Source organism: Pelobates fuscus, chromosome 3, assembly GCF_036172605.1.
Source record: "Pelobates fuscus isolate aPelFus1 chromosome 3, aPelFus1.pri, whole genome shotgun sequence".
In the NCBI taxonomy this organism is placed as follows: Eukaryota; Metazoa; Chordata; class Amphibia; order Anura; family Pelobatidae; genus Pelobates; species Pelobates fuscus.
In genome coordinates this window covers 177,558,956-177,584,637 of record NC_086319.1, presented here as the reverse complement: position 1 = coordinate 177,584,637, position 25,682 = coordinate 177,558,956, and the positions used below count along the sequence as shown (strand labels likewise).

General features: G+C 38.0%; 1 protein-coding gene across 1 annotated transcript; it reads left to right on the top strand.

The window, feature by feature from the left end:
* IL12B (interleukin 12B) lies at positions 1-23,829 on the top strand. The gene is made up of 7 exons (XM_063446211.1): positions 1-213; positions 2,529-2,619; positions 4,600-4,842; positions 8,449-8,560; positions 20,163-20,341; positions 23,011-23,147; positions 23,707-23,829. Exons 2-7 carry the CDS (start codon positions 2,532-2,534, stop codon positions 23,827-23,829), a joined length of 882 nt encoding a protein of 293 aa, XP_063302281.1. The 5' UTR covers positions 1-213; positions 2,529-2,531.
* The last annotated feature ends 1,853 nt before the right edge of the window (positions 23,830-25,682 follow it).

Here is a 25,682-nt window from a genome sequence, read left to right as displayed (position 1 = left end):
TTAACATATCAATGAGGTGAAAAAGGAACTATGTGAAAAAGGGGAAAAAAAATCATCACAGCTGTGATGTCATTACCACTATATAGCTAGTAACCCATGGCATGTCAAAGGAATTTAAAGCAGTTGGTTACAAGACAACAGCATCTACTGGGAAACACACGGGCCAGTGAGAAACAGCAAGCTCTGCAATATTAATACTGAGAGAACATAGAGGTAGGAAGGAAATATATTCAACATTAGAGTTAAAATGTACTGAAAATACCTCTCTGTCTGTAACTATAAATCCTATATCTTGATCAAGGGTGGCTTACTTTGACACTAAAAGAGTTTGTCTGTCTGTATGTTATCTATTAATTATATATTGAGACTTCACCAACTAAGGCGTTGATTTAATATTATTGGATAAACTTACTTTTATATTACTTTACTTTTAATATGATACAAATATTTTTATTTTGTAATATTTAAAAAGAAATGCAATATTCAGATTTTTTTGTATTTGGTTTCTTTTTTGATATTTTAATATATTTATACTTTAATATGTTGAAAAAAACCAAACATTTTAATATTGTTATCCCACAATATTAAATTGAGGCCTTTAGGATGAGATAAAGTTAGATAAAATCTCTTTCAGACCAACTGGATTTTTTTCCAACTCCAACCTCCCCCCAGGGAGGGGGGCTATATTATTCCATGGTGGTCCAGTGGATGGGCTGTGCAGGAGGGGGGCTGGGAGCGAGCTGTTACTTACCTTTACAGCAGCTCCTGTCAACTCTCTTCTCCTCCGTGCCGTTCAGCTCCACTGTAAGTCTCGCGAGAGCCGCGGCCGTCAGAGCGGTGCCACGGGTTACCGTGGCAATGCTCGACGCGGCACGCAGACCACGAGATTTTCACTGGAGCTGAACGGCACGGAGGAGAAGAGAGTTGACAGGAGCTGCTGTAAAGGTAAGTAACAGCTCGCTCCCAGCCCCCCTCCTGCACAGCCCATCCACTGGACCACCAGGGAATAATATAGCCCCCCTCTCTGAGAGAGAGAGAGAGAGAGAGAGAGAGAGAGAACCAGAACTCAGTAAGTTTGGCACTCATCCTAACTGTAACAAACCCAAAAATATGTACCAAGGTGCTGCACAGCGCAGAAAGTATATACAAATACAAAAATAAGAGCACTCACTGGATTCCTGAATTTCTAAATCTTGTATTAAATTTTGCAAAGATGATCAACATTTCGACCTTTCAGTCTTACTCAAGATACCATCTTGATAAAGACCTAAAAGACAAACCGTTGATTACCTTTGCAACATTTATTACACAATTTTGAAATTTAGGAATCCATTTTTTTTTTTCAAATTTTTGTATTGGTATATATATATATATATATATATATATATATATATATATACACATAAAACATACACACACATAAATTGCTAAAAATTTCAAATTGTGTGCTACTAGACAGGCCTAAAAGTTACTTGCCATTGAAATTTTATGGTACACTCACTAAAGGTGAATTTCTATTCACCAGGGCTGAATGTTCACTTGCCAAAGGCTAGTGAGTGAGTGTAAAGTTCGAGCGCTGATACATACACGCTATATAAAAAGCATTGTTAGTAGATATGTCAGATGTATTGGTAAGGATATCAAGTGTTAGGCCTAATGCATAATGAATGTCAGAAGTCATTATAATATTGCAGTGGATATTATGTAAAATTGTACACTAAGCTAAAAATCCACTGATTATTTCCTTCATGCCCTGGATGGTGCCCTGGATGGTGGCACTGGGTTTTATTGACTATTTATCAAGACCATTCATATGGAATGATACATTGTTCTTAAATGCATCTTCATACTCCTCAATTATCTTGTATAAGGAAACCTGTGTATGTGTGTGTACTTTATCTAAGTGACATAAAGCCAGATTTCTGAGCAGAAACAAATTGTAGATTAAAATAAATATTATTGCACACAAACACAAAAAGAAATGTGATCATTTAAACCTGTGTCATGGCACAATTTGTGTTATATTTAATTCTTACCATTATGATGTTTGTGAACTACATTTCCCGCGGTGCTTAGCCAGCCAGTCAGCTGTATATCGTGGAACATCAGACACATATGCTGTGGGTGAACATGTTAACTGTGATGACATTTTAACTTTTATTATCTTTTTCTTTTTTGATAAACTAAATGATTGATTTTTTTCAGTCTAGACTAAAAATTAGAGGGGGGGGGGGGGGGTAGGAGAGTTGATATCTAGTTTACATGGTCAATACTGCCATCATTTTTATGCAATGTTGTTATTTTATAGATATTAATGTCAAGCTTTGTTTTCTATTCTTTCAAAGGCTTTGTATACAGTTGTGTCATACTCAATGTATAGTCCATTATGAATTACATACTCATTTAATTAAAAACATGAAAAAAAAGTTATCTAAAACATTAAACTCACCTTTGCAAATGAGCCAGTATGACTTTTTTAGATGTTTCATTTATTGTGTGGTCTTCATCATGCATCATTTGGTTTGCAGACGATGTCTCTAACACCAGTCATCCTTTTCATGGCCTTATTCGTTAATCCTCTGGAAGGAACATGGAAGTACAATTTCATAAAAGAAAAGAGTAAGTTTTGTCATTTTTTTCATTGTCTTATCTTTTCCTAGAGTGAATTAGCTAGTATGTTTTTTATACAAATAAATCCTATACAGTGATAAAATTCATGTGTGGTTTGGAGAATGAACACAGGGGTTGGTGAATTTGTTTAGAAACAGAGTTTGTAATGGCGAGCAAAAAAAAGGAAATTATATGTACTTTATAGACTGTAGAACTATTATTGTGATTTTTTCCCCCCTACCTAAAAGGAACATTTATTCCTAATGCCAGTGTTCTCTTTATTTGGTTCCAGGTCTCCCCTTAATTAATTTTTGACTTACTTTTGTTTCAGTGCCAAATCATTCAAGGGATTCTATAGTGCTAGGAAAACAGACCCATTTTCCTGGCACTATAGGCTCTTGGAGTGCCCCCTTCCCTCGGCGCTGTTAAAACCCCTTTAGCCACTTACCTTAATCTAGTGCCTGGCTCCCTCGGCACTGGTGACCTCTCCTCCCCCACTGATGTCAGCTTCCGAATGGAGCCGAATGCGCATGCATTGTGTTCCTGACTCTATAGTGTTCCTTTAAATAAGAATGTAGTTGTTTCATTGTATAAATTCAATATTCTGTTTCACAAATAATAAATACATTTATCATGAAATTCCATCCTGGGTAAGAATTATAACATCAGTGACATTTAAAAATGTAATTTCTCATATAATAATTATGGCATCTGTATATATATATACAATTCGTTGGGAGTTTTGCACTCCAGCTCTCCTTCCAGTGTCTGCCCGGTGCTCAGCTGCACATAAATATAACATCCAAATGAAAGGCTAGCACTCAAGGACTTCAATATCAAAAGTAAAAACTTTTAATCCGGTTTGTCAGATAGTCGACGTTTCAGTCCACCGTTGTGAACTTTCTTCTTCTATATATATATATATTGGATAACTATATGGTAATTTTGCATCACATTAAACTAAACTTATTTTTACTGTGAAAGACATGTGAGTGCATCCTTATTTTGAAATCAATAGATATGTGGATAGACAGAAGAATAGAGAAGGATAGGATAGATAGATAGATAGATAGATAGATAGAAGGATAGAAGGATAGGACAGATAGATATAAGGATAGAGAAGGATAGAATATAGAGGGATAGGATATATATTTATATATATATAGAGAGAGAGAGAGAGAATCAACAGGGCTGCACTCACCTGAACATGCATACGTTGTAAGGGTGCTGCTGGTGCCAATTCATACAACATAGAAGATCCAGCGCACTTACTCCTTCACTAAACAGCAATTTGAAAGCTCACAGAATGTAATAGTTTTAACTACAGTCATCTAACCTAGGCAAAAATAATTGTGGTTTAGTTACAGTATACTATCATATATTGAAAAAGTCTACTAAAATGCCAATGTAACCCATTCTTGGCAGATCCTACTCTAGTAGCCTAATGTCTGCTCTTATGAGATGAAACTCTATATATATATATTTGCTTTAATTAACCTTATAACCTTACAGGGACATTTTGGCCACCAGAACAAATACAGCTTAATATAGCTGTCCCTGCAGGCTTTGAAATGTAAACACTGCCTTTTCAGATAATAGCCAGTGTTTACATTGCTACCTAGGGACACCTCAAGTGGCAGTCATTTAGATAATTTAATGCATCTCTATGAGGAGATGCTGATTGGCACAAGGTGGTGTTTGCTACGCATGCGCAAAAGTCTCTCAATGCTTTCCTGTGGAAAATCTTTGGATTGGCTGAGATCATCAAAATATATGTTGGTATTCCTGACACTATGGTGTTCCTTTAAAGTAGCTTGTTAAATATATGCATATGTGGGTATCTATTTTTAGATCATGAAGATACAGACAATACAATAGGCTATAAAATACTGATCATGTCATAACTAATTTTTCTACTGTTCTATTCAATGTCTAGAGTTGGAATAATTATATGCTACATACAAATGCTAACATATCACCCATTCTCAGCTTCTGTTGTAGAGGTTTGCAATAGAACAACAGTGGAAATTGTGGAATTTGAATGTAACATATCCACTGATGAAGATGTCTACTGGGAACTTCACGGTGGTATAACAAAAGGTCGCAAGTTAAAAGTTGAAGGTATTGGAAATGCAGATGGAGGAAACTATACATGTCACCTAATGAATGGAGATATTGTTGACTACAGAGTTATTTTACTGAGGAATGTTTGTATACCTAGAAATCAAGAAGGTAAATATAAACTCTGTTAATCTTCAAATTCTCTATCTGCATTAGCTTAAATATACTATGTAGCCAGGTGATTTACAGACTGATGTCATCTGCCATTCGATGAATATTTAAACTTTGGGAGTTTACCAGGAAGTGATCAACATGACATAGTGAAGTTCAGAAATGGTACTTTCAACAAACTCTATGTTGTAATAATACATCTGAGAGACTGTATTCTGCATAAGAATTATTAAATGAGCTTGGAGATTACAAATTAGGTTAGAAGGAAACTGAATCAAACTTTGTTGCTCTTGTAGACGCTGTGTCAATTCTCAAAAGTAAAAAGCACCTATACCTCCTTATTTGTTTATCTATGCTACCATAAGGTAATATTTTGACTAAATTCAGGTCTTCATCAAATCCATGGACCATGGAGGTCAAACAATATGCATAAACATGCATGTGACAAAAAAGTGATGAATTCATCAATCATAAACAATGAATTTGAATGCAAACAAAAAAAAATTTGCATTAGTTTTCAGTTGAATTGCAATTCATCATAATTTAGGCTGGTTGGAAGGTTGTCTGAAGTCCGTAACTCGAAAGACTTCATATGAAGGTAGAACCAAAAAAACGAATCGCACAATGGACGACATATGTATTAATTTCATTTGTGACTGGGCATTCCATCTGCATTTCCCCCAAAATATAAATAAATAAAATTGATGATTGAGTGGGAAAGGAAAACACTTTAATATTATTTTGTTCACAGATCGAGTGAGAAATGACTAACAGAGAAGCAGTGAAAAAAACGAAAAAAAATAAAAAATAAAATATATTATATAAATATAGATTTATTTATTTTTTTACTGATCCTCCTTTTTTTTCCTTCTATTGAGTATTTTTTTTTACTTGATCTGTGACCCAAGCGGTGCAAAAATGCACAAAACAGTGTATTACAAAATATTTATGTACGTAAAATGTAAATTTGTGCGGACACTGAGTTTTTCACACGATTTTGGTTTGTCAGAATCATTTTCTCTAATATTTTTGAACAGACAAAATTCAGACCAGCAGAAAGGCAACTCTGTTCACACTCTGTTCCTTCCCTTGATTCATAACAACATGTATAAATATGTACATTTTCATTGTAATATAATGAATCTATTGATCATGTTTTATCACATATCCAACTAAGGTTTCGTTTCATTCACACTTCTAAAAATATAGAGCATCTGAGGGATTGCCATCCTTTATATTTTATTAAAATGAACACAACTGACTTGCTCATATGGAATCAGTGGTATATAACTTTTTAACATGTACTTAAATATATATATATATATATATATATATATACATACATACATACACACACGCACACACACTACATACAAGATCCAACGCACTTGCTTGATCACCAAACATCAATTTCAACTCTCACAGAATGTAATATTTTTATTTGTATTTTAAAGGGACACTGTAGGCACCCAGACCACTTTAGTTCATTGAAGTGGTCTAGATGCAGTGTCCCTTTTTCAGCACTAAGTCAACCTCTAGTGGCTGTCTACCAGATTGAAACAGAGCTTTGGTCTGGTATATGACGCTGGACGTCCTCACCCAGCGTCAGATGTTTCCCCATAGGAGAGCATTGATTCAATGCTTTCATATGTGGAGGTCTAATGCGCGCACTCGTCGCTGGGATCAGGTAAGTAAATAAAGGGTTTTTAAACCCTTTATTTACCAGGGAAGATGGGGGTGGCGTGAGGGAGTTGGGAGGCAGAGGTAGCTATAGTGCCAGGAATACAGCTGTGTATTTCTGGCACTATAGTATCCCTTTCAAAACACTTCACCTAGGAAAAGAATAATGGGGGTTTAGTTACAGTATATGATTGTACATTGCATAAGCCTGCCATAACATCAATGCACCTATTCTTGGCACGCGTAAATGCAACTAATGTATCTATATATATATATCATACCTGCCACAACTGACTTGCTCATCTGAAATCAGTGGTATATAACTTTTTATCATGTACCTAATATATATGCACATTATACATTTATATATTGTGTGTGTGTATGTATATATATATTTATATTGATAGCTTGGAAAAGGGGTGGCGTGCTGGCGCTTTCACAGTTCTTAGTGTGGGTGATATGTAATGACAAGAAATAGGAACACGCAGGGAACAGTGATAGTGTAATATATCTTAGGGCTATTGATCGAAGAAAAAAGAAATGCACTTACATTTTTCAGCGCTATAATATAGCTCTCACTTGTCACTTCCTAAGCTTCTACTACTAGCCAGACAAGTGAAACACCTGACCAGTTTGTGTTGCTGTCTACATTCATCTCCAGTGTACATTCTAGTGCCAGATCACTTGTATGTAGATCGTCCCATATGTTGTCACATTGCTGCCACTGCCACCTCAATGCTCAAACCTCCTGAATTCATCAGAAAAGTCACATTGCACCCTTTGCTTTACTCCTGTGATATGCCATCATGGTACTGCCTACACTTACAAATGTAACTTTGCTCCACTTAGCCTACAGAGCTGCAAGAAGTGTCATCAGCAGCTCAATGAGTACGGAGTCTCTCAGGATTATTCACCAAAGTGAGAATTGCTGAGAAATCTAAGTGAATTTAAGGCACAAATAGCTGAACTGCAAAATACTGACTTGGTGAATTTTCTTTCCAATTTAGTTATTTTGGCCTTAAATTTTAAATTCACTTTCAATTCCTAACAAATCTCACTTTAGTGAATAACTCTGTTTATGTATCTAGCATTCACTTCTAGAGATTCTACTGACAGCACTACTGTATGTGTTTTAATGCATCTCCAGCACAAGAGTTATTGTAGTAGAAACACACTGTACACAGTGCAATTGTCTCTCTGTATCCATCAAGCAGGACATACTACCCACAGCATTGCTTCCTGAACTCATGCTAGTATGCTAAATTATAGTATGAGCAGAGCATATTTTGAAACAAAATCAAAGGATCACTATAGTGTCAGGAAAACAAACTCGTTTTCCTGACACTATATAACCCTGAGGTCTCCCCCACCCTCAGGGTCCCCCTCCCGCTGAGATTAAGGGGTTAAAACCCCTTCAGCTACTTAATCGAGCGCCGGGCTCCCTCTGCGCTGGTGACCTCTTCTCCCCGGCCGACGTCAGCTTCCGAGCGCACACATTCAAACAGTCCATAGGAAAGCATTTCTCAATGCTTTCCTATGGACGCTCTGCATGCTGAATGCAATTTTCGCATCCAGCGTTGCAGAAGCGCCTCTAGCGGCTGTCAGGAAGACAGCCACTAGAGGCTGGCTTAACCCTGCAATGTAAACATAGCAGTTTCTCTGAAACTGCTATGTTTACATCTGAAGGGTTAAAACCTGGGGGACCTGGCACCCAGACCACTTCATTGAGCTGAAGTGGTCTAAGTGACTATAGTGCCCCTTTAAAAGAATTTAAATAGCAATTATCAGCATGCAATCCTGTGTCTATCGTGTTGGAATAGACACCTCTTCCACTCATGTATACGTATCATTGGTAGTAAAGATGTTAAAAATTCAAATATTGCATACCTCTCTATTTAGATAACGTTGTTATTTATTTTTCAATAGAATCAGATCTTGATATACAATGTGAAGCAAAAAACTGCAGTGGACAATTTAACTGCTTTTGGGCTGCACCAAAGATGAAGATTACAAAATATTTCGCTGAGGCTGACAGAAGGTGAGTGTATTAAATAGTGTATAAAATAGTAAAAGATGTTTTTAGTTTGACTGACATCCATCGAGTTCAACCTTTAACAAAAATCAAAAAAAGAAATGACTGGCATGTATTGTTTTCCTTTGTGGTATTTTCACTAAACAAGTCATTTTTTTCAGCCGTATTCAGTCAAACATGTGATTGTTAACACCATATTCGGTAAATAAATCCTTTAGTGGCCTAGGCTGATAATGAATCCATGTTTTGGCTACTGGCCTTGTTAGAGCAACAAATAACTGAGACACAAATAACAAATAACTGAGGGGAATGGAACCCATAAAACACACCCAGTGCATGAACTAAGACCTATGTTCTGTGCGCCTGAAAGGTGTGTATAAAACGTGATACAATGGGTTTGATGTAAACTGGGTCAATGTGAAAAAACTGAATTGAACTGAGAATTCACTAACTAAATAAATAAATAAATGGAGCTATATCTCCCCACATTTATAACAGCAATCACTATTGGCACTAGTTTGAATTTGTTAGATATCCTTTAAATGTTTTCATCCAAACAGCTTATTCAAAATGTCAGCTTAAAAATATGTGTATCATTATGGTGGCGCTATAATGTCTTTGGATAAAAAAAGATGACAACGTTATAAGTGTCATTACAGTGCTAGGTACACTGTAGTGACACTGAAACAGCTGTGCACCTCAGGCGTTAGGTTTAGGGGTACTTATAGTTAAGAGCTTAGTTTTAGTGGCTACGATTTAGGATAAGGTAATGGGATGTTTGTGGTTAATGGGGAATTAGGGTTATGGTTGTGAATGGATATGAGATGTGAAATGCCACTGCACCATTTTTCGCATCTCTAAAGTCTCCCTTTCCAGGAGGGACAGTTCCTTGGATTACATCCTTCTACTTCTCTTTTCAGTCCTCTTTTCTCGTAGCTGCAAAGATGCAGTGTGTTCTATACTTGGAGGCATAAATTGTTCTGTACTGCAATTGGTCTGCATTTGGGCTGATTGGGTGGTCGCTCAAATTCACAAACTCCAAGCTGAAATAAAGCTGAATCACAAACCAAACAAAAATACACAATGTCCGAGCATGTCGTTTTGATTTGTGATTCTGAATTCCGCCACAGTGCCAAAAGGAGAGAAGATAGGTAGGAAAAAAGATGATTGATGGCTAGGAGACAGTCACTAGAAGTTGATTTTATTCAAGTGAGAAATAAAACTACAAAATGGAGGAGCCGTAAAAATGAAATAATAAATAAATAATAAATCTATAGTTATATTTTATATATTTAATAGATATATAAAAATAGATTATTTACTGCTCCTTCTATTTTGCCCTCTATTATTTTTCTCACTTGATCTTTGAACCAAATGACAGGGAAATGATAAGGAAAATGCTCCTGTATACTGATCAACGTAAAGCAAAATATATTTATATTTATTTTATGTGTATGTTTCGTATTACACTGATTGGTCCATTTTCATGCCTGTTTGGTTCATGTGAATTGTTTCTGGAACCAGTTTTTCGTTGACTGAAATTAGGTCAAGTCAAACTGAAATTCAGCAGTCCTGCAAAAATTTATTTGCATAAAAAAATAGTTCAGCCAAAACAAATGTTCTCACCGTGCACATCTCAAGAATGAATTTAGATTAGAATTTAGTGTGTGTAAGATTTTTTTTTGCTTGTTCTGTATTATATTATCAGTTACCTATACAGGTGTATGTATATGTATATGTATATATATATATATATATATATATATATATATATATATATATATATATATATATATATGTATATATATGTATATATATGTATATATATATATATATATATATATATTAGTTATACATACAGTGATCAGCCACAACATTAAAACCACTGATAGGTGAAGTGAATAACATTTATTATATACTTATAATGGCAAGGGTGGATATATTAGACAGCAAAAGAACAGTAAGTTCTTGAATTTCGTGTGTTGGAAGCAAGAAAAATAGGCAAGCAAAAAGATTGGAGTGACTTTGACAAGGGTCAAATAGAGATGACAAGTGGATTAGATCATCTCCAAAACACCTGGTGGGGTGTTCCTGGTATGCAGTGGTTAGTACCTATCAAAAGTGGTGCAAGGAATGACAACCGGTGAACCAACGGGCATCCAAAGCTCACTGAGGGACTTGAAGAGCAAAGGCTAGCCTGCTTGGTCCGATCAGACAAAAGAGCTATTGTAGCTCATAATTGCTGAAAAATGTAATCACACAGTGCTGCATATCTGCAGAATGGTCAGACTGCCCATGACGACCCCTGTGCACTGCCGAAAGTGCCTTCCATGGGGACTGAGCATCAGAAATGGACCATGGAGCAATGGAAGAAGGTTGCCTGGTCTGATGAATAAAGTTCAATTGGATGGCCGGATGAATGTGTGTTGTTTACTTGGGGAACAGATGGCAACAAGAAGCAGTATGGGAAAAAGGCAGGCCGGTGGACTTAGTGTTATACTCTGGTCAAAGTTCTGCTGGGAAACCTTGGGCCCTGGAATTCATTTAGAAGTTATTTTGACACGTACCACCTACATAGAGATTGTTGCAGACCATTTACACCCCTCCATGGCAATGGTGTTCCATGATGGCAGTGGCCTCTTTCAGCAGAATAATACACCCTGCACCACTGCAAAAATTGTTCATGAATGGTGTGAGGAACAGGACAAAGAGTTCAAGATGTTGCCATGGCCTCAATTAATCCAATTGAGCATCTGTGGGATGTGCTGGAACAACTAATTCACTTCACAACTTGTAGGACTTGAAGAATGTACTACTAATGTCGGTGCCAGATACCACAGGACATGTTCAGAGGTCTTGTGGAGTCCATGCCTCGATACATCAGAGCGGTTTTGGAAGCATGAAGGGGACCTACACAATATTAGACAGGTGGCTTCAACATTGTAACATTGGTGTGTGTGTGTGTGTGTGTATATATATATATAATATTGGAATAAAGAAGACTATTTTCCAGTAGTCATACAGTGCTGGCTCATCTTGGATTTGCTGTTTATAGTATTACACCAGGCTGAATTCATATCATAAGGTACAGAACTTTTTGTACTGTGTGTGTATATATATATATATATACACACACAGAGAGAAATAGAAAGGGAGGGCAAGAGGATTTATTGAAGTGAACATTTTGCATGTAGATATAAAAAAAAAAGTATATCCGCTTACATCAATACTTCCCCTATTTGTAGTGATCCCAAAAAGATGTCCAAAAGTAACACCAACAAAACACCCCTCAGGATGCTTAGGTATGGGAGGGATAGTAAAGTAGGACTCAGTGAAGCTTCTTTTTTACATTGCTAGAAAGGACATTTAAAAGACACTGGTAAAAATATAGAATATAAAATCCACTGATAAGGTGATTGGTACGTGCCCTTTTCATCTGGTATCCTCTATCACAAACAACATATTTCATCACATCTGGTGATTACCTCAGGAGATCATTTATACATACATATATATGAGCTCAAATTTTCCACTCATCCTCTTTTGCGAGCAGAAATTGAGCCCTGTTAAGTCGTTTTTATTTTTACCCTGGGAGAACTGATAAGTAGTGGTGGTAAGCAGAGCTTCTGATAATTATCAATCCACCTACCCAGAGTCACAGAGAGAGTGAGTTACAGTGTTACAATATGAAGCTGTGAGGGGCTGTAATAACATTACTCTCTGACTGTCTGTTCCAGTCCGAGGCCCTTCAGAGTACTTTAAGCTCAAGTTTCCTCAAGGCAGAGCAGCCCCCAAATGTTAATTACTCCCCTCCACCCAGTGAAATTCAACAGAATTCAGTGGAAATTTGAAATTGGCTCAGTCTGCTAGTAATATTGATCTATGTGCTACCTGTATACCGTCAAAGTGCAGCTTATGGAGTCATATACAGTGTTAAAGAAACACTGTGGTCTCTATAACAACTTCATCTTATTGAAGTTGTTATAGTGCCTACAGTAGTTCCCCATTCAAAATTACCCCCTCCACCCACACCCAACAAATGTTTTATTTTATTTCAGTAGTTACAAGATTTGAAAATACGGCTTTGCCACCCCTCAAAGCCCTGTGGAATGGGAGAGCCACATGAGTACTGCCGCCACAGCTAGTCCTAGAGAATTATTGGATTCAATGATTCTCTAGAACAGAATCACTATTGGATCGCAGTGATTGGTGGTCGGGGGGGGGGGGGGGGGGAGGGGGAGAGCTGAGTTTAATTAGGGAAAGGGAGAATATAGCATTAGGAATACACATTTGTATCCCTTACACCCTAGGCCAAATGTGGCCTGTCGTGGGGCCGTGCTGAAGGGATCCTTCAGTGCCGCGGCCCTTTAACAATGTGACTGGGCACCTATGATGATGTCAGTCAGTCACTTCCTCCCAGCTAACACCAAGCGCCGTGTGGGAAGAGAAGGCAACGGTCACAGAGTGGAAGAGCTGGGAGCTCAGCCACAACCAGCCACTGGACCCCAGGAAAGCAACCCTCCTGCATCTAAAAGGTAGGAAACAGGAGGATGGCTAAAACATTTAATATTTTGCATGTTTGTCCATTAGTGTGTCTGTATGTGTATCTGTGTGTCTGTATGTGTATCTGAATGTAGCATTACTTACCCAGTCTTCAAGCCGGGCCGGGGTCCTCTGTTCGCGCCACGCACGCCAACGCATGAGCTGTTTGCGCAACCCATGCAGGGAAAAGAAATCTGACAGAATCGAGCTCGCCAAATGCTGCGTGTATTTGTGCGGACCACCCCTTAAAGGGAAAAATGCTGCGTGTTTTTAAGGGGAAATGGATGCAACTGGACCCTAGTTGGTTCACGTCAGTCTGGCACCCCCATTTACGTATGTTTTGGGGTTGCAGGCATGATGTGCACCAAACACAAAGTACCACTTAATATTTTAACCCATATGACCCTATCTGCTTTGCCCTATTGTGGTTTATGTTCCAAGTATCCTTTAGTGCATTTCTTGATTCCTTGTATAATATTCTGGTATTGATATCGGCTTTGTTATTGACCCTGCGTTTATCTTTAACCCTTTCCTGTGTTGTTTGATGGTTTGACTGGTTACTGTGTACCTGACTCTAGCTAGTCCTCATTTTTGCTGTCTCCCTGTTACCCTGACCTCGGCTTTTATCTCTGTCTAAATTCGGCTATTCTAAGGCCCGGTAATACGTTATTTCCTTGCTTCGTCACCTTGCTATCCTAAACTCTGCGTGTTGGGATTTTCTACTTGTGACACTATATGTCTGTATGTATGTGTATATAGCTGTGCCTGTATGCATATCTGTTTGTATGTGTGCCTATCTGCATGTGTCAGTGTGTACAAATGTGTATCTATGTATCTGTATACGTGTCAGTGTTTTCATCTGTAAAAGTGTCTGTCATTCTGTGTATCTGTATCTATATGTGTGCTAGCGTGTATCTTCATGTGTATTAGTATGTCTGTCAATGTTTGTATCTGTATGTGTGTTATTGTGTGAATTTGCATGTATGTCAGAGTGTGTGTGTATCTGTTTATCTGTATGTGGATTAGTATGTGTCTGTGTATCTGAATGTTTATCAGTGAGTGTATCTGTGTATCTGTATGTGTGTCAGAGTGTATCTATGTATCTGCATGTGTGTCAGTGTACGTGTAGTGGATTCTTTTATGCAAACCAATAAGTTTGAATGACTATCTGTTCCTGTACAAATTAGAAATAATAAAGTTGCGTGCACGCAGAAGTAAATTCACACTGAGACACGAGGTTCAGGTTAATGAAAGAACTTCAGGAAATGTAATGGCATCTAACAAAAAGTGGGTGCGCAGACCCTTATAAAGGCATAATTACATCACTAAAGAAATTCAAGATAACAACAAGTAAACATTATTAATTGGTTTAGGTGTTAAGTGGTTAGTTAAATTCCCTCCCTACTGGGTGTACCATCTTATGTCATTACTGTCGTCATGAAATGCTCCTCCGGATTCCAGCACCATCTTGTTAGCACGAGGAGTTCACTCGATGGGAGGGGGGCTTTGGCAGCCATTTTGAGTAGTTGGCACGTTAGTTTCAAGGTTAGTTTCTCAAGGCTTTTAGTAACTTCACATTTTATTAAGACTAGCTGCTACATTGTTTCACTCATCAGGAACCTAATATTTCCTGCTGACACACAATTTCTGTGAACAAAGCATTCTTGTAAGACTTGAACTATGAGGCCTAAGGAAGAAATATAGGGTATAGATTTAAAGGGGCCTAATAATTCTTCAACAGTCCCCCCTTAAAATGTTAATTTACTAAAAGATAGAACTTTATTTGTTAATATCGGAAGACTTGTTAGCCCAAAGACACAGAAACCCCATGACCGCTAACTTGGTGTTAGTGTAAAGTGCAGGTCTATCCCTTCTCTGACCCTAACAGGCTGCAGCTCATCCATCAGTACGGCTCTCGAACACTTCACTCCATGGGTATCCCGCAGTGGCTTGTCCACCACATCTCCACACGGTAGACTAACCCATACAGACGGAAGCTGTCCCTGAGCTGTCCCTTCCTAGAACTTCTGTACTTCATCAACATAAGGGAGAGTTTGAAGCGGAATACAGGGCGATGTGAGATCTTGATCACCAATCTCCAGATGGTGTCGTTTGGTCTACAGTCTTCTGTAGGAATTTTCTGAGGCATGGGAGGACACAACAAACGAGAAGAGCGAGAATAAAAAGGAAAATTAGTAGAGCCATACCAATATGGACTAAAGCTTTCTGCCAACCAAAGCATCTTTCCCAGGGATCTGTCACCCCAGAATTCCTTTTCAACTCTTCTGAGAGTTTATTCAATTTTTCTATGGCCAGGGTGACCTTACCATTAGGACCTGTGTTTTCTGGAATGTAAGTGCAACAAGTCATGGTGTCGGGTAGTATTTTACATACACCCCCCTTTTCGGCTAAAATCATGTCTAAGGCCAGTCTGTTCTGGAAGGTCATTTGGGATGTGGCCTGTAATTGTTCGGCTAAGCCCTGGAGGGCATCCCTGGTGTAGTTAACAAAGCGCTGTTGGTTGTAATAGATATAATTAATCTAATTAAGGTTCTTGAAAGAACAACGCTGGGAGGAAATGGACAGAAGTCCATCCACCAGAGTTGTGGTGGTTATAGGATACAGTGGGGCATAACCCCTGAAAATATGGAGAGAAAGTAGGACTAGTGGTTTGGCAGAGTGGCAACAAACTACCGCACAAAAAGACCTTATATCCTTATATGAAAGGCTGTTCTGCAATTACCCTGTAGGGGAAACCTAAAAAAAATTTTTTTTTTTTTTTTATTTATTTATTTATTATTTTTTTTTTTTTTTTTTTTTTCTCCCCAAGAGGGATCATTAAAGGATTTTTTTTTTTTTTTCTGGCTACCTGCATATAAGGTTTCCCCTACAGGGTAATTGCAGAACAGCCTTTCATATAAGGATATAAGGTCTTTTTGTGCGGTAGTTTGTTGCCACTCTGCCAAACCACTAGTCCTACTTTCTCTCCTAATTAAGGTTCTTGTTGGCAGTGACTATAGTGAACAGTGATTCAAAACCTACTGCAACTTCATCTCTAGCTTTAAATTCATTAGGTACCCCCCTAGGCACCCCAATGGCATCTATGTAAATGTGTGGGTCAAAACTGCCCTTTACTGGGGTTTCACGCTTGACTCTGGCTGGTGTATGTAGAGGACCGGGTGTGTCGGAATGATTTTCAGAAATAATGTGAATGGGCATGATGACTTTAGCTAGGGCACATTCACCCCACCATTCAATCTCTAGCTTGGATCTTATCAGTAAATCCCCACATAACCAGTAAATATCCCCTAGTGACCTGGTATGATGCTGTAGCAGGTGCTTAGGAACAGTTCTGTAGGTGGCACAATAACCTTTGGAGAAGTTACCCACAAATGTACCAGTTCTGTCATAGTTAGTATAACAAGTGTAACAAGTATACAAGTATAACAATTACCTTTGTAAATCGTAACTCCATCTGGGGGTTTGACATTTCCAACTAAGAGTGGGTACTCTGCTGTCCATGCTTTGCAGAGGGACTGGTTAGAATCATAGTGATTGGCAAAAAGACTTAGAAAACAATTCTCTATTTCCAAAGGGATAATTAAGGGAACGGTGCCAAGATGGGGTCGGGCACCACCGCATACATAGCATGCAGTTCTATTATGCTTATTAGCATTATATCTCATCCACTCTAACCACAAATTAATATCATTAAAGCCAGTTTCAGCGGCCATAGTATCTTCGAAGGTGGGGTTAGCAATGGCCATCATGTCCTTGAAGGACTGAATATGTGGTTTCAGTGGATTTGGGACCATATAATCAGCCCCTTGCCACTCTGGAGAGTGGCACATATCTTTAAGATAGAAATGACCTAATTTGTTATAGGAACCTCTCTTCCAATACATTCCCATTACATATTGGTCAGCATCCTCTGGGCCAGGATGTTCAATATTTAACATCAATTTCATAGGTGTACCTCCTCCAGGCTTTCTTAAAGTCATTCTTTGAAGGAGGGATCTACCATGGTCATCTACCTTAGATAAGGCACTTTTTGGTTTGTAACCCCAGGCAGGCCCAGCATTCCATCCTGCGGCCCCCCAATGGTTACAATTGTGCCCCCGTTGTCTGTCAACTACACAAACATAGGGGTCTTTTGCTTGTGGTATATCTTTATAAATGGCTTGGATCTGTGATTTGGGAAATGGGCAATCTACAATGTCACAGTAATCAAAGGTGAATGTGGCTACGCGGGTACATGATGAATTATACCAGAAGGTGTACCCACTAGCATCTTTAGTAATGGCCACTTGCTGGGCTTTAAGGAGGCCAATCAAGGGGATAATATACCAGAAGTACATGGTTGTACAGAGTCGGCCTCCTCTGGGGCAGGTATCTTCTTGCAATGAGAGGCGTGAATCCAGTGAGGACTCCCAGCCAGCTTGACATAGGTGGTGGTGATCAGGAGAACTTGGAATGGTCCGTCAAATCTTGGTTCCAGAGTGTGTTTTCGCATGAATTTCTTGACTAGGACCCAATCACCAGGAAGCAGACTATTGTTGCCTGTGTCAGAATCAGGATCTGGAATTGAAGAGAAAACTTGGGCATGGATTTTGTTTAAAGCACCTGCAAGTTCAGTTACATAATCTACCAAAACATCAGTTTGAAGCTGTATTTGTTGGGGAAAATAGCAACCTAGCCTGGGTGCAGTCCCAAATAGAATCTCATAAGGGGACAATGAGGGCTTTCCTCTGTCGTCATGAAATGCTCCTCCGGATTCCAGCACCATCTTGTTAGCATGAGGAGTTCACTCGATGGGAGGGGGGCTTTGGCAGCCATTTTGAGTAGTTGGCACGTTAGTTTCAAGGTTAGTTTCTCAAGGCTTTTAGTAACTTCACATTTTATTAAGACTAGCTGCTACATTGTTTCACTCAACAGGAACCTAATATTTCCTGCTGACACACAATTTCTGTGAACAAAGCATTCTTGTAAGACTTGAACTATGAGGCCTAGGGAAGAAATATAGGGTATAGATTTAAAGGGGCCTAATAATTCTTCAACATACACACCTGTGTATCTGTCTTTGTAAGTCTTTGTATCTGCATGTCTGTACCTGTGTGTGTATCTGTTTGTGTGTCAGTGTTTGCATCCTTGTATGTTATTTTCTTTCCGTAAATGAGTGTGGCCAACGCATACATACATTTCTGATGAAGTGGCCCACTGCAGAAAAATATTGGACATCCCTGCCTTATGCTAGAGAGTCCCTTTAAATATAGTATAGGCTTCACTGCTCAGTCTGAATTATCCCTCTCTCATTCTCCCTTTCTCCCTGCTCTCTCCTCTCTCCGGTAATCTTGTGCGTGGGCTGCACTCACCTTGACATGCATAAATGGGGTGCTGCTGGGGCCAATTCGTACAATACACAAGATTCACTTACACCTCTCCATTCACACAACTGCACTGACAACTGAAAAGCCATGCTGCAAGCAAATACATCAAATAAAACTAAAACTGTATGCATTTCTAGTGGTATATTAAGTTTGGCTAGTATGTCACAGCTTTTTTTGAGCCATATATATTATTATATGGGATATATTTTAATTATATTTGAATAGACAGCAGACAGAAAGGCAGACATGGGAACTAGAACTAGTTAAAACACACATGAGTTAAAGGGTTATGTGGGTTTGAATGTGGGAGAAGTTGTGAATATAACGTCCAGTGTGTATAGGGAATAAAAGTGGGGACAACTCCCAGTTTAGTATGTACTGTAGTGGATCATTTAATAGTCAGTTATTCACTCAATGTGGAGTTGCACAATTTTTTTAATACATTCAGTATGCAACTCAGAGTAAAACATCTTCATGCTGTAAATCTGTTCTCCCTCTAGACAGTATGTAATACAATTTGTGACAGTGTGCAGAGTTGCATTTTCCCCATGTAATATATAACAAGGTATGTGATAGTTTGCTAAGCCATTTTTTTCACAGACACAGTTAGTTCCTAAAGTGAAAATTGTCAGGAATTCAAAGTAAATATACAATTTAAGGCCAAAGTACCTATATTGGAAAAATTCTCCACTGTACGTAACTCCTGAACGCCGACCGAGTACCTCCGCTCAGTCCGATTCCTAGCCGCTTGCTGGGACCCCAGAACGCTTCAATTGAACCTTCACTGAGGTTCTCTCTGGAGCTCTTTCAACTGACCAGGCTGCAGCTCTCTATAATGTGATTATAGCTATTGCCTTTACAAAAGGTAATTGTGGCTCTCAGGCCTAGTTCTTTACACTTGTCCCGGGCTCCAGGGACCATGCAGCCAGCCAACAGGTTTAAAGACACAGAGATCCAATTTAAACTGACATACAATACTTTTAGTTGGGACTAGCCCATATGTTCGCTACATCAACCTTGCTGTGACAAATTCAATAAAATACAATTAACCAAATCATATCATAAAACATACATGAGCTTATAAGACCAGAACAACATACTTATACAGGGGTGAGAAAGACAATAACGACACAAAATATCTCCCCTGTCTGCAGAATTCGCAATATGCAAATGTACCTGAAAATGCAAATTAGCAAGTCCTGCTATTCAGGTAGTGCGTACAGCTGTTGCTAGATCCTCTCAACGAACAGGTAGCGATGTACAGTCTCCAAAGCCAAATCCATCTAGCTGATTTCAAGCATTAGTAAGACAGGTGAGCACACTAACATTTAACCCCAAACAACCACATTAAACATACACCCTGCACCCACAATGACACAGGGTGACTTAAATATAGGAATTATCCAGAAATCTAATTGAATTGACCATCTTAAGCATTCACTATGCTTTCAGTTCAGCTTTTGGTCTAAAATGTGTCATTTAATTAGAATTCCTTACAATTCTCAATTTAGTAACTAACCCAGTATGTGTTCTAGTTGACATGAGAAACTAGTGTATTATATCAAATCAGCAGCATACTACACATGTCTTTTAAATTGGATTTAATCAAGGGCAGTTATATTAAAAATATTATATTATATTATTGTGATGATATTTTGTTTTTTTTCTCTTTTTCTTAGTGGCAGTCCCATCAATTGTAACGCTCCAGTCTCAAATAGTTCTCATATTGTAGTAAGCTGCCAGGACTTGGAAACCTGTGCCTACGGTGAAGAGGACAGTAACATAGATTTCACAGTACATGAAATTTACCAAAATAACTATGAGAAACATTCCACCTCCTTCATGCTGCGGGATATCAGTAAGTAGACATCACAACTCTATGGACATATTTTGGATTTCTTTTTACCAAGTGTTACAAATCTCAAATTAAATTATTATTTTTCAATTTGAATTTCATTGAATGTTACATCAAGTGTGCGTTTACAGTGTGTTATTCGACAATAAGATTACATACACATCTTGTACAGCTGACGGTTATATCATGACGAGCGTTTATACATAAAGTAAAACTTTTTCAAAACAATTGACAACTGTGTATTATATAACATTATGCGGCAATTTGCGCTGTGATGGACTTTCTTTGTATTCATCTGGGTATATTATCCAAAAATAGTGTAAAACTCAGGGAAGAGAGGGAACGGGGGGAGGGAGGGGGGAAAACGGGACAAAACTCCATGTTTCCACGTGGGAGCCCCAAAACGTCAGGAATTTTCCACACAAAAGGGAAAATGAGTGGGAGTGAGAGTCCGCATCTTTTATCCTATCAGTGACATGTGAAGAATAGACACTGGGTAACATCACATTTATTATCTACTATTATAACACTAAAGAGAAAGAGTGGACCCAGAATATTTTAAAAATAATATATGTTTGTTACATTTACTAATGATGAGTAATTATAGGTCTATATTTAAACTACTTTAGGACTATTGCACTACGTATTGTATCAAATAGGCATTATGTGGACATGCAAATGAGCTAGTAAAATATAATTAAAAGAGTTCAAAGGTTCAAATAACATTAGCAAAACATACAGCATTATTTATGTTAAACATGTTAAATTATTTATGGGTATTCACTATTTTGATCAAACAATATACATTGGATTGGTCTGCAATGGAATATATGGGTGCTGTTATTACAAGTGGAACATTTCTTTCCATCAACTAGTTTGAACAATAATGCAAATAAGTTAAAGGAACACAAACGTGTTAGGAATACAAACATGTATACCTAACACTATAGTCCTTGAGTGGACGTTTAGGTCTTGCCGCGGCTGGCATTGCCTCCATGGCTGAAATCTTTATGATCTCAGTCAATCCAATGCTTTCCCATAGGAAAGCATTGGGAGGCTATTGACCATCCATGGCAAAGCACTGCTGTGCGCCAGTCAGCATCTCCGCATAGAGATGCATTGAACCAATGCATCTCTATAGGGAGCCTTCAGCATTTCCATGCAGAGCTGTGAAAAGGCAGCGTTTACAGTGCGCAGCCTGCAAGAACAGGCTGTAGACACCAGAACCACTACATTGAAGCTGTAGTTGATCTGGTGACTATTGCGTCCCTTTAATGTATGTTATTTTGATCTAACCAAGCTATAGGTATCATATTACAAAATTGTCAAACATTTAATAATAGTTATTGCTAAAAAAAAAACAAGGCTGCAAAGTGCATGTGATGTCAGAAGCCAATCAAATTCTATGATTTGCAGAGCAGTTCCCAGCTATTGATTTTGTACAACTAAAAATAAAAATCGAACATGGCTATTTGATCCCCTAATGAAGCTCTGTGCCTAACCTGCCCAAAGTTAGTTGGGGATCTTAAAATAATTTTTTTTTAATAAAAAAAAACATGTTAAATAAAAATTAAATCAAAACATGATATTAACATTTACTTAAAGCTAAACTAGCTCAGCCTTGTTTTATTACTAGTTGCCTACACATTTTGCTGCCTTTTTAAACAAAGTTGTTATTACATATTAAGGAACACAAGCCTAAATTCCAAATGCTATAGTGCCATAATTCCCATTTAGATTAGAAACTCCACCCAACTGCAAAAAAAAATAGCAAAATAAAAAGTTTGAATTACGTTTTGTCCAGCAGCAAGACTCCCTCGGCAGCAGGTGCTTTAACTCCCTTGACATCATCCTCGAGGCAATGCTTTCTCGGCAATGGACCAATCCAATGCTTCTCATAGAGGAGCATTTGGGACTAGATACACTGAACGCACATACAATGAAATACTTCTCATACAAACGCAATGAATTGAATGCTTTGCCATGAGCTTCATTTAATGACGTTCGATGGACGAAATATGTCACATGACTGTGTTTCACTTCACTGTTGCCATTTCTAGATTTGCAGGGCAGTTTAAGAATTCTAATCTATGCTCTTCGTTTTTCTCCCAGTTTAATATTATATTTAAAAGACTATATTTAAAAGAAGAAAAACTACAACAAGAAGAGGACATAGTCTTAAATTAGAGGGACAAAGGTTTAAAACTAATATCAGGAAGTATTACTTTACTGAGAGGGTAGTGGATGCATGGAATAGCCTTCCAGCTGAAGTGGTAGAGGTTAACACAGTAAAGGAGTTTAAGCATGCGTGGGATAGGCATAAGGCTATCCTAACTATAAGATAAGGCTAGGGACTAATGAAAGTATTTAGAAAATTGGGCAGACTAGATGGGCCGAATGGTTCTTATCTGCCGTCACATTCTATGTTTCTATGTTTCTATGTTTCTAATAGGGGCTCTCTTATTTGAAAAGGTCTGTTCCTTTAAACACAACTCTTGAGCATGGCAAGAGTACAACACAATTCCTATAGATCTTATTTTATGCGCATTTATTACTTTGTATATTAGAAAACTTTTGCCATGTTTCTTTGTGTATGCGGATATATGTATATCAATATACACTTCGGGACATGTCAGTCTTGTTATTTAATATTATAATTTTTATTTTTCTAGCAAAGCCAGACCCACCCCAGGAACTACATAGTTTAGATGGCTCCTTAAAGTGGAAATATCCAAACACCTGGTGCAACTTTCATTCCTTCTTCCCATTAATATTTAATGTCCACGTAAAAAGCAAAGGATGGTCTGAGGTAATAATACATAACATATATCTGTAAATAACCTTTAGATATAAAAGGTGTGCATGTCGTTGGTATTCGGAGGATAATATAAAAAAGGGCATGTTATACATATAGAGTGCCTGTATACAGTTTTTGCTTCCACTTCTTTGTTTTTTGTGATAGGTAAATCTGAACATTTTAATTTTTAAAAAATTCTTCACTCTATTTGCCATTAGTATTTCTCACGTAGCAGTTTGTTGAATGACTATAAAGATTTACCAGCAGGGGGCAACCAAACCAAATTTTTTAAACAAGTGAATTTAAAGGACATTATCTAACTCTATGTCCAGTCTCAGCCATTTATTAGATATTGATAGTAAGTTTCTACTAAAAGAGATAATCATATCTTGGGTAAATGAATAGCAGTTTTTGATTTAGATAATAGATGTCAATGAACAAACTGCTAAGCAGTTCTATTGTTAAGTTTTTCTCTTGTAATATGTTTGAGCCTTTGAATGTTTTAAACCTTTGGTTAGTTGAAATATCCTCCTCTCTTCCACAATAAAAACACTAAATTATTTTCTTTCAGCATCATAATGACATCAAGAGTACTAAACTCAAACTGTCTAAAAAAGGAAAGTTTAGTTTCTGCGTCCAGGCAAGAGACATGTTTTACAATTCATCATGGAGTGACTGGACATGTTCCAAGTAGGTAAGAGTCTCGCATCCACGTATCCACATAGTAATGAGAGGGCCCATGTGCCTTGGAATACCACCTCTATAAGTTAATCCATACATGCAAAATGACTTGTGCTCCATACATCAAATATGTATACTTCTTTCAGAATCCTCTCACTTAATACATCTGACTCAAAATCACCAAAATTAAGGATAAAAAATAAATAAAAAATAACAACAACAACACTAGAAGGTATAGAAGATATTACGTTAAATTAAAATACACAAGTACAGTGGTAGAAAGCAATATTTTTACAACAACATATTTAGTAAATATATTAAAATGATAATGACAAATAATGACAAACAGGAAAGATAAGAATACTAGTGTATTGCCAATATATATCTAACTGATTGCAGACAACAAGGTGCAGACAACAAGCTTGGGTGCTGGACCACTAGGAAGAGTTAACCCCTCCACCAGGCAGAGTTAGCTCGTTTACCAGTCAAGGAGTTCACCCCCTCTTTCGTCATGGACCACCAGGGATTTTTAACTTCTTCTGGACCACCAGGAATCACAGCCCTCACCCTGGAACCCTGCAGAAAGATAAGCAGGAGAGGGACAAACATAGATTACCATTATACACATACATACACCCTGAGCATACAATATATACACATACTACAGACAGTCAGCACACAACTCACACTTACAGCCACTTCCCCCAAAATAAAACATGCTATATATTTTTATTTTACAGACCCATTGAAAAAAATGACAATAAGCAAAAATCAAATAAGAAAAAAATTAAAGGAAAGAAAAATCGACATAACCGCCACCTAAGTGAACCTGAAAATCTTGCCTGGATTTGAAACCTCTTTCAGCTATTCTCTGAATTCTATCTCTGTCTTTTTTATCCTCTAAGCAAATGTATTTATAATCTGTCTGCAAAACCACACATCACCCCAAAATTGCACGATACCTCTGATTTAGAACAGCTAAGGTAATCCATCCCCGGTCATTTCCATTAAGACATCTATGCACCAATATGGATTACCTGCAAAGATAACCAGTTGGTGGGTTCTCCTGTCACGTGTGATAAACGTTCTAATTAACATGCATTATGACTGTATTTAGCCATTACATAGCTTGCTATAATTGTATCATGAATAGTGGCGATTTTCAGCACCATGTCACCAGACCAACCGAGTGGTAGATGAAGAAGATCGCTGTCTTCCTCTTTGTAGTTTATTCAGTCGAACATGGTGTATAGTGGAAGATAATTTCATAAAAATACATTGATATTTAAAGGGACACTATAGTCACCAGTGCAACTACATGTATTCCTGACCCTATAGTGTTAACACCACCATCTAGCCCCCCTGGGTCCCTCATGCCTCCATAAATATAGTAAAAATCTTACTGTATTCAAGCCAGAAGCTGTAAATCCGCATGCTGTTAGACTCAGAAAAACAAAGCAGTCTGCTGACATGTGGTAGTCTGATCCAATCACAGTGCTTCCCCATAGGATTGGCTGGGACTGACAAAGAGGCAGATCAGGGGCAGAGCCAGCATGATTCAAACACAGCCCTGGCCAATCAGCATCTCATCATAGAGATGAATTGAATCAAGGAATCTCTATGAGGAAAGTTCAGTGTCTGCATGCAGAGGGAGGAGACATGGTGCTGCCCTGTGCTCTGCTGACAGCAGGTCTGAGTGGATGGAGGCATATTATGTCCGCCTGGTTCACTCTGAGTGACTGCAACTGGAGGTGTTCTCAGAAAATACAGTGTTTACATGAGAAAGGCTGCAGGGAGCTATAGTTCTCACGTGAACAACCTCATTAAGCTGAAGTTGTTCAGGTGACTATAGCGTCCCTTTAATGA

Bases quoted from the DNA above. Each gene is read 5' to 3' on its own strand.
- IL12B (XM_063446211.1), top strand. From the start codon at position 2,532: ATGTCTCTAACACCAGTCATCCTTTTCATGGCCTTATTCGTTAATCCT. The intron at 20,342-23,010 runs GTAAGTAGACAT...TTATTTTTCTAG, and splicing joins CTTCATGCTGCGGGATATCA to CAAAGCCAGACCCACCCCAG. The intron at 23,148-23,706 runs GTAATAATACAT...ATTTTCTTTCAG, and splicing joins AAAGCAAAGGATGGTCTGAG to CATCATAATGACATCAAGAG.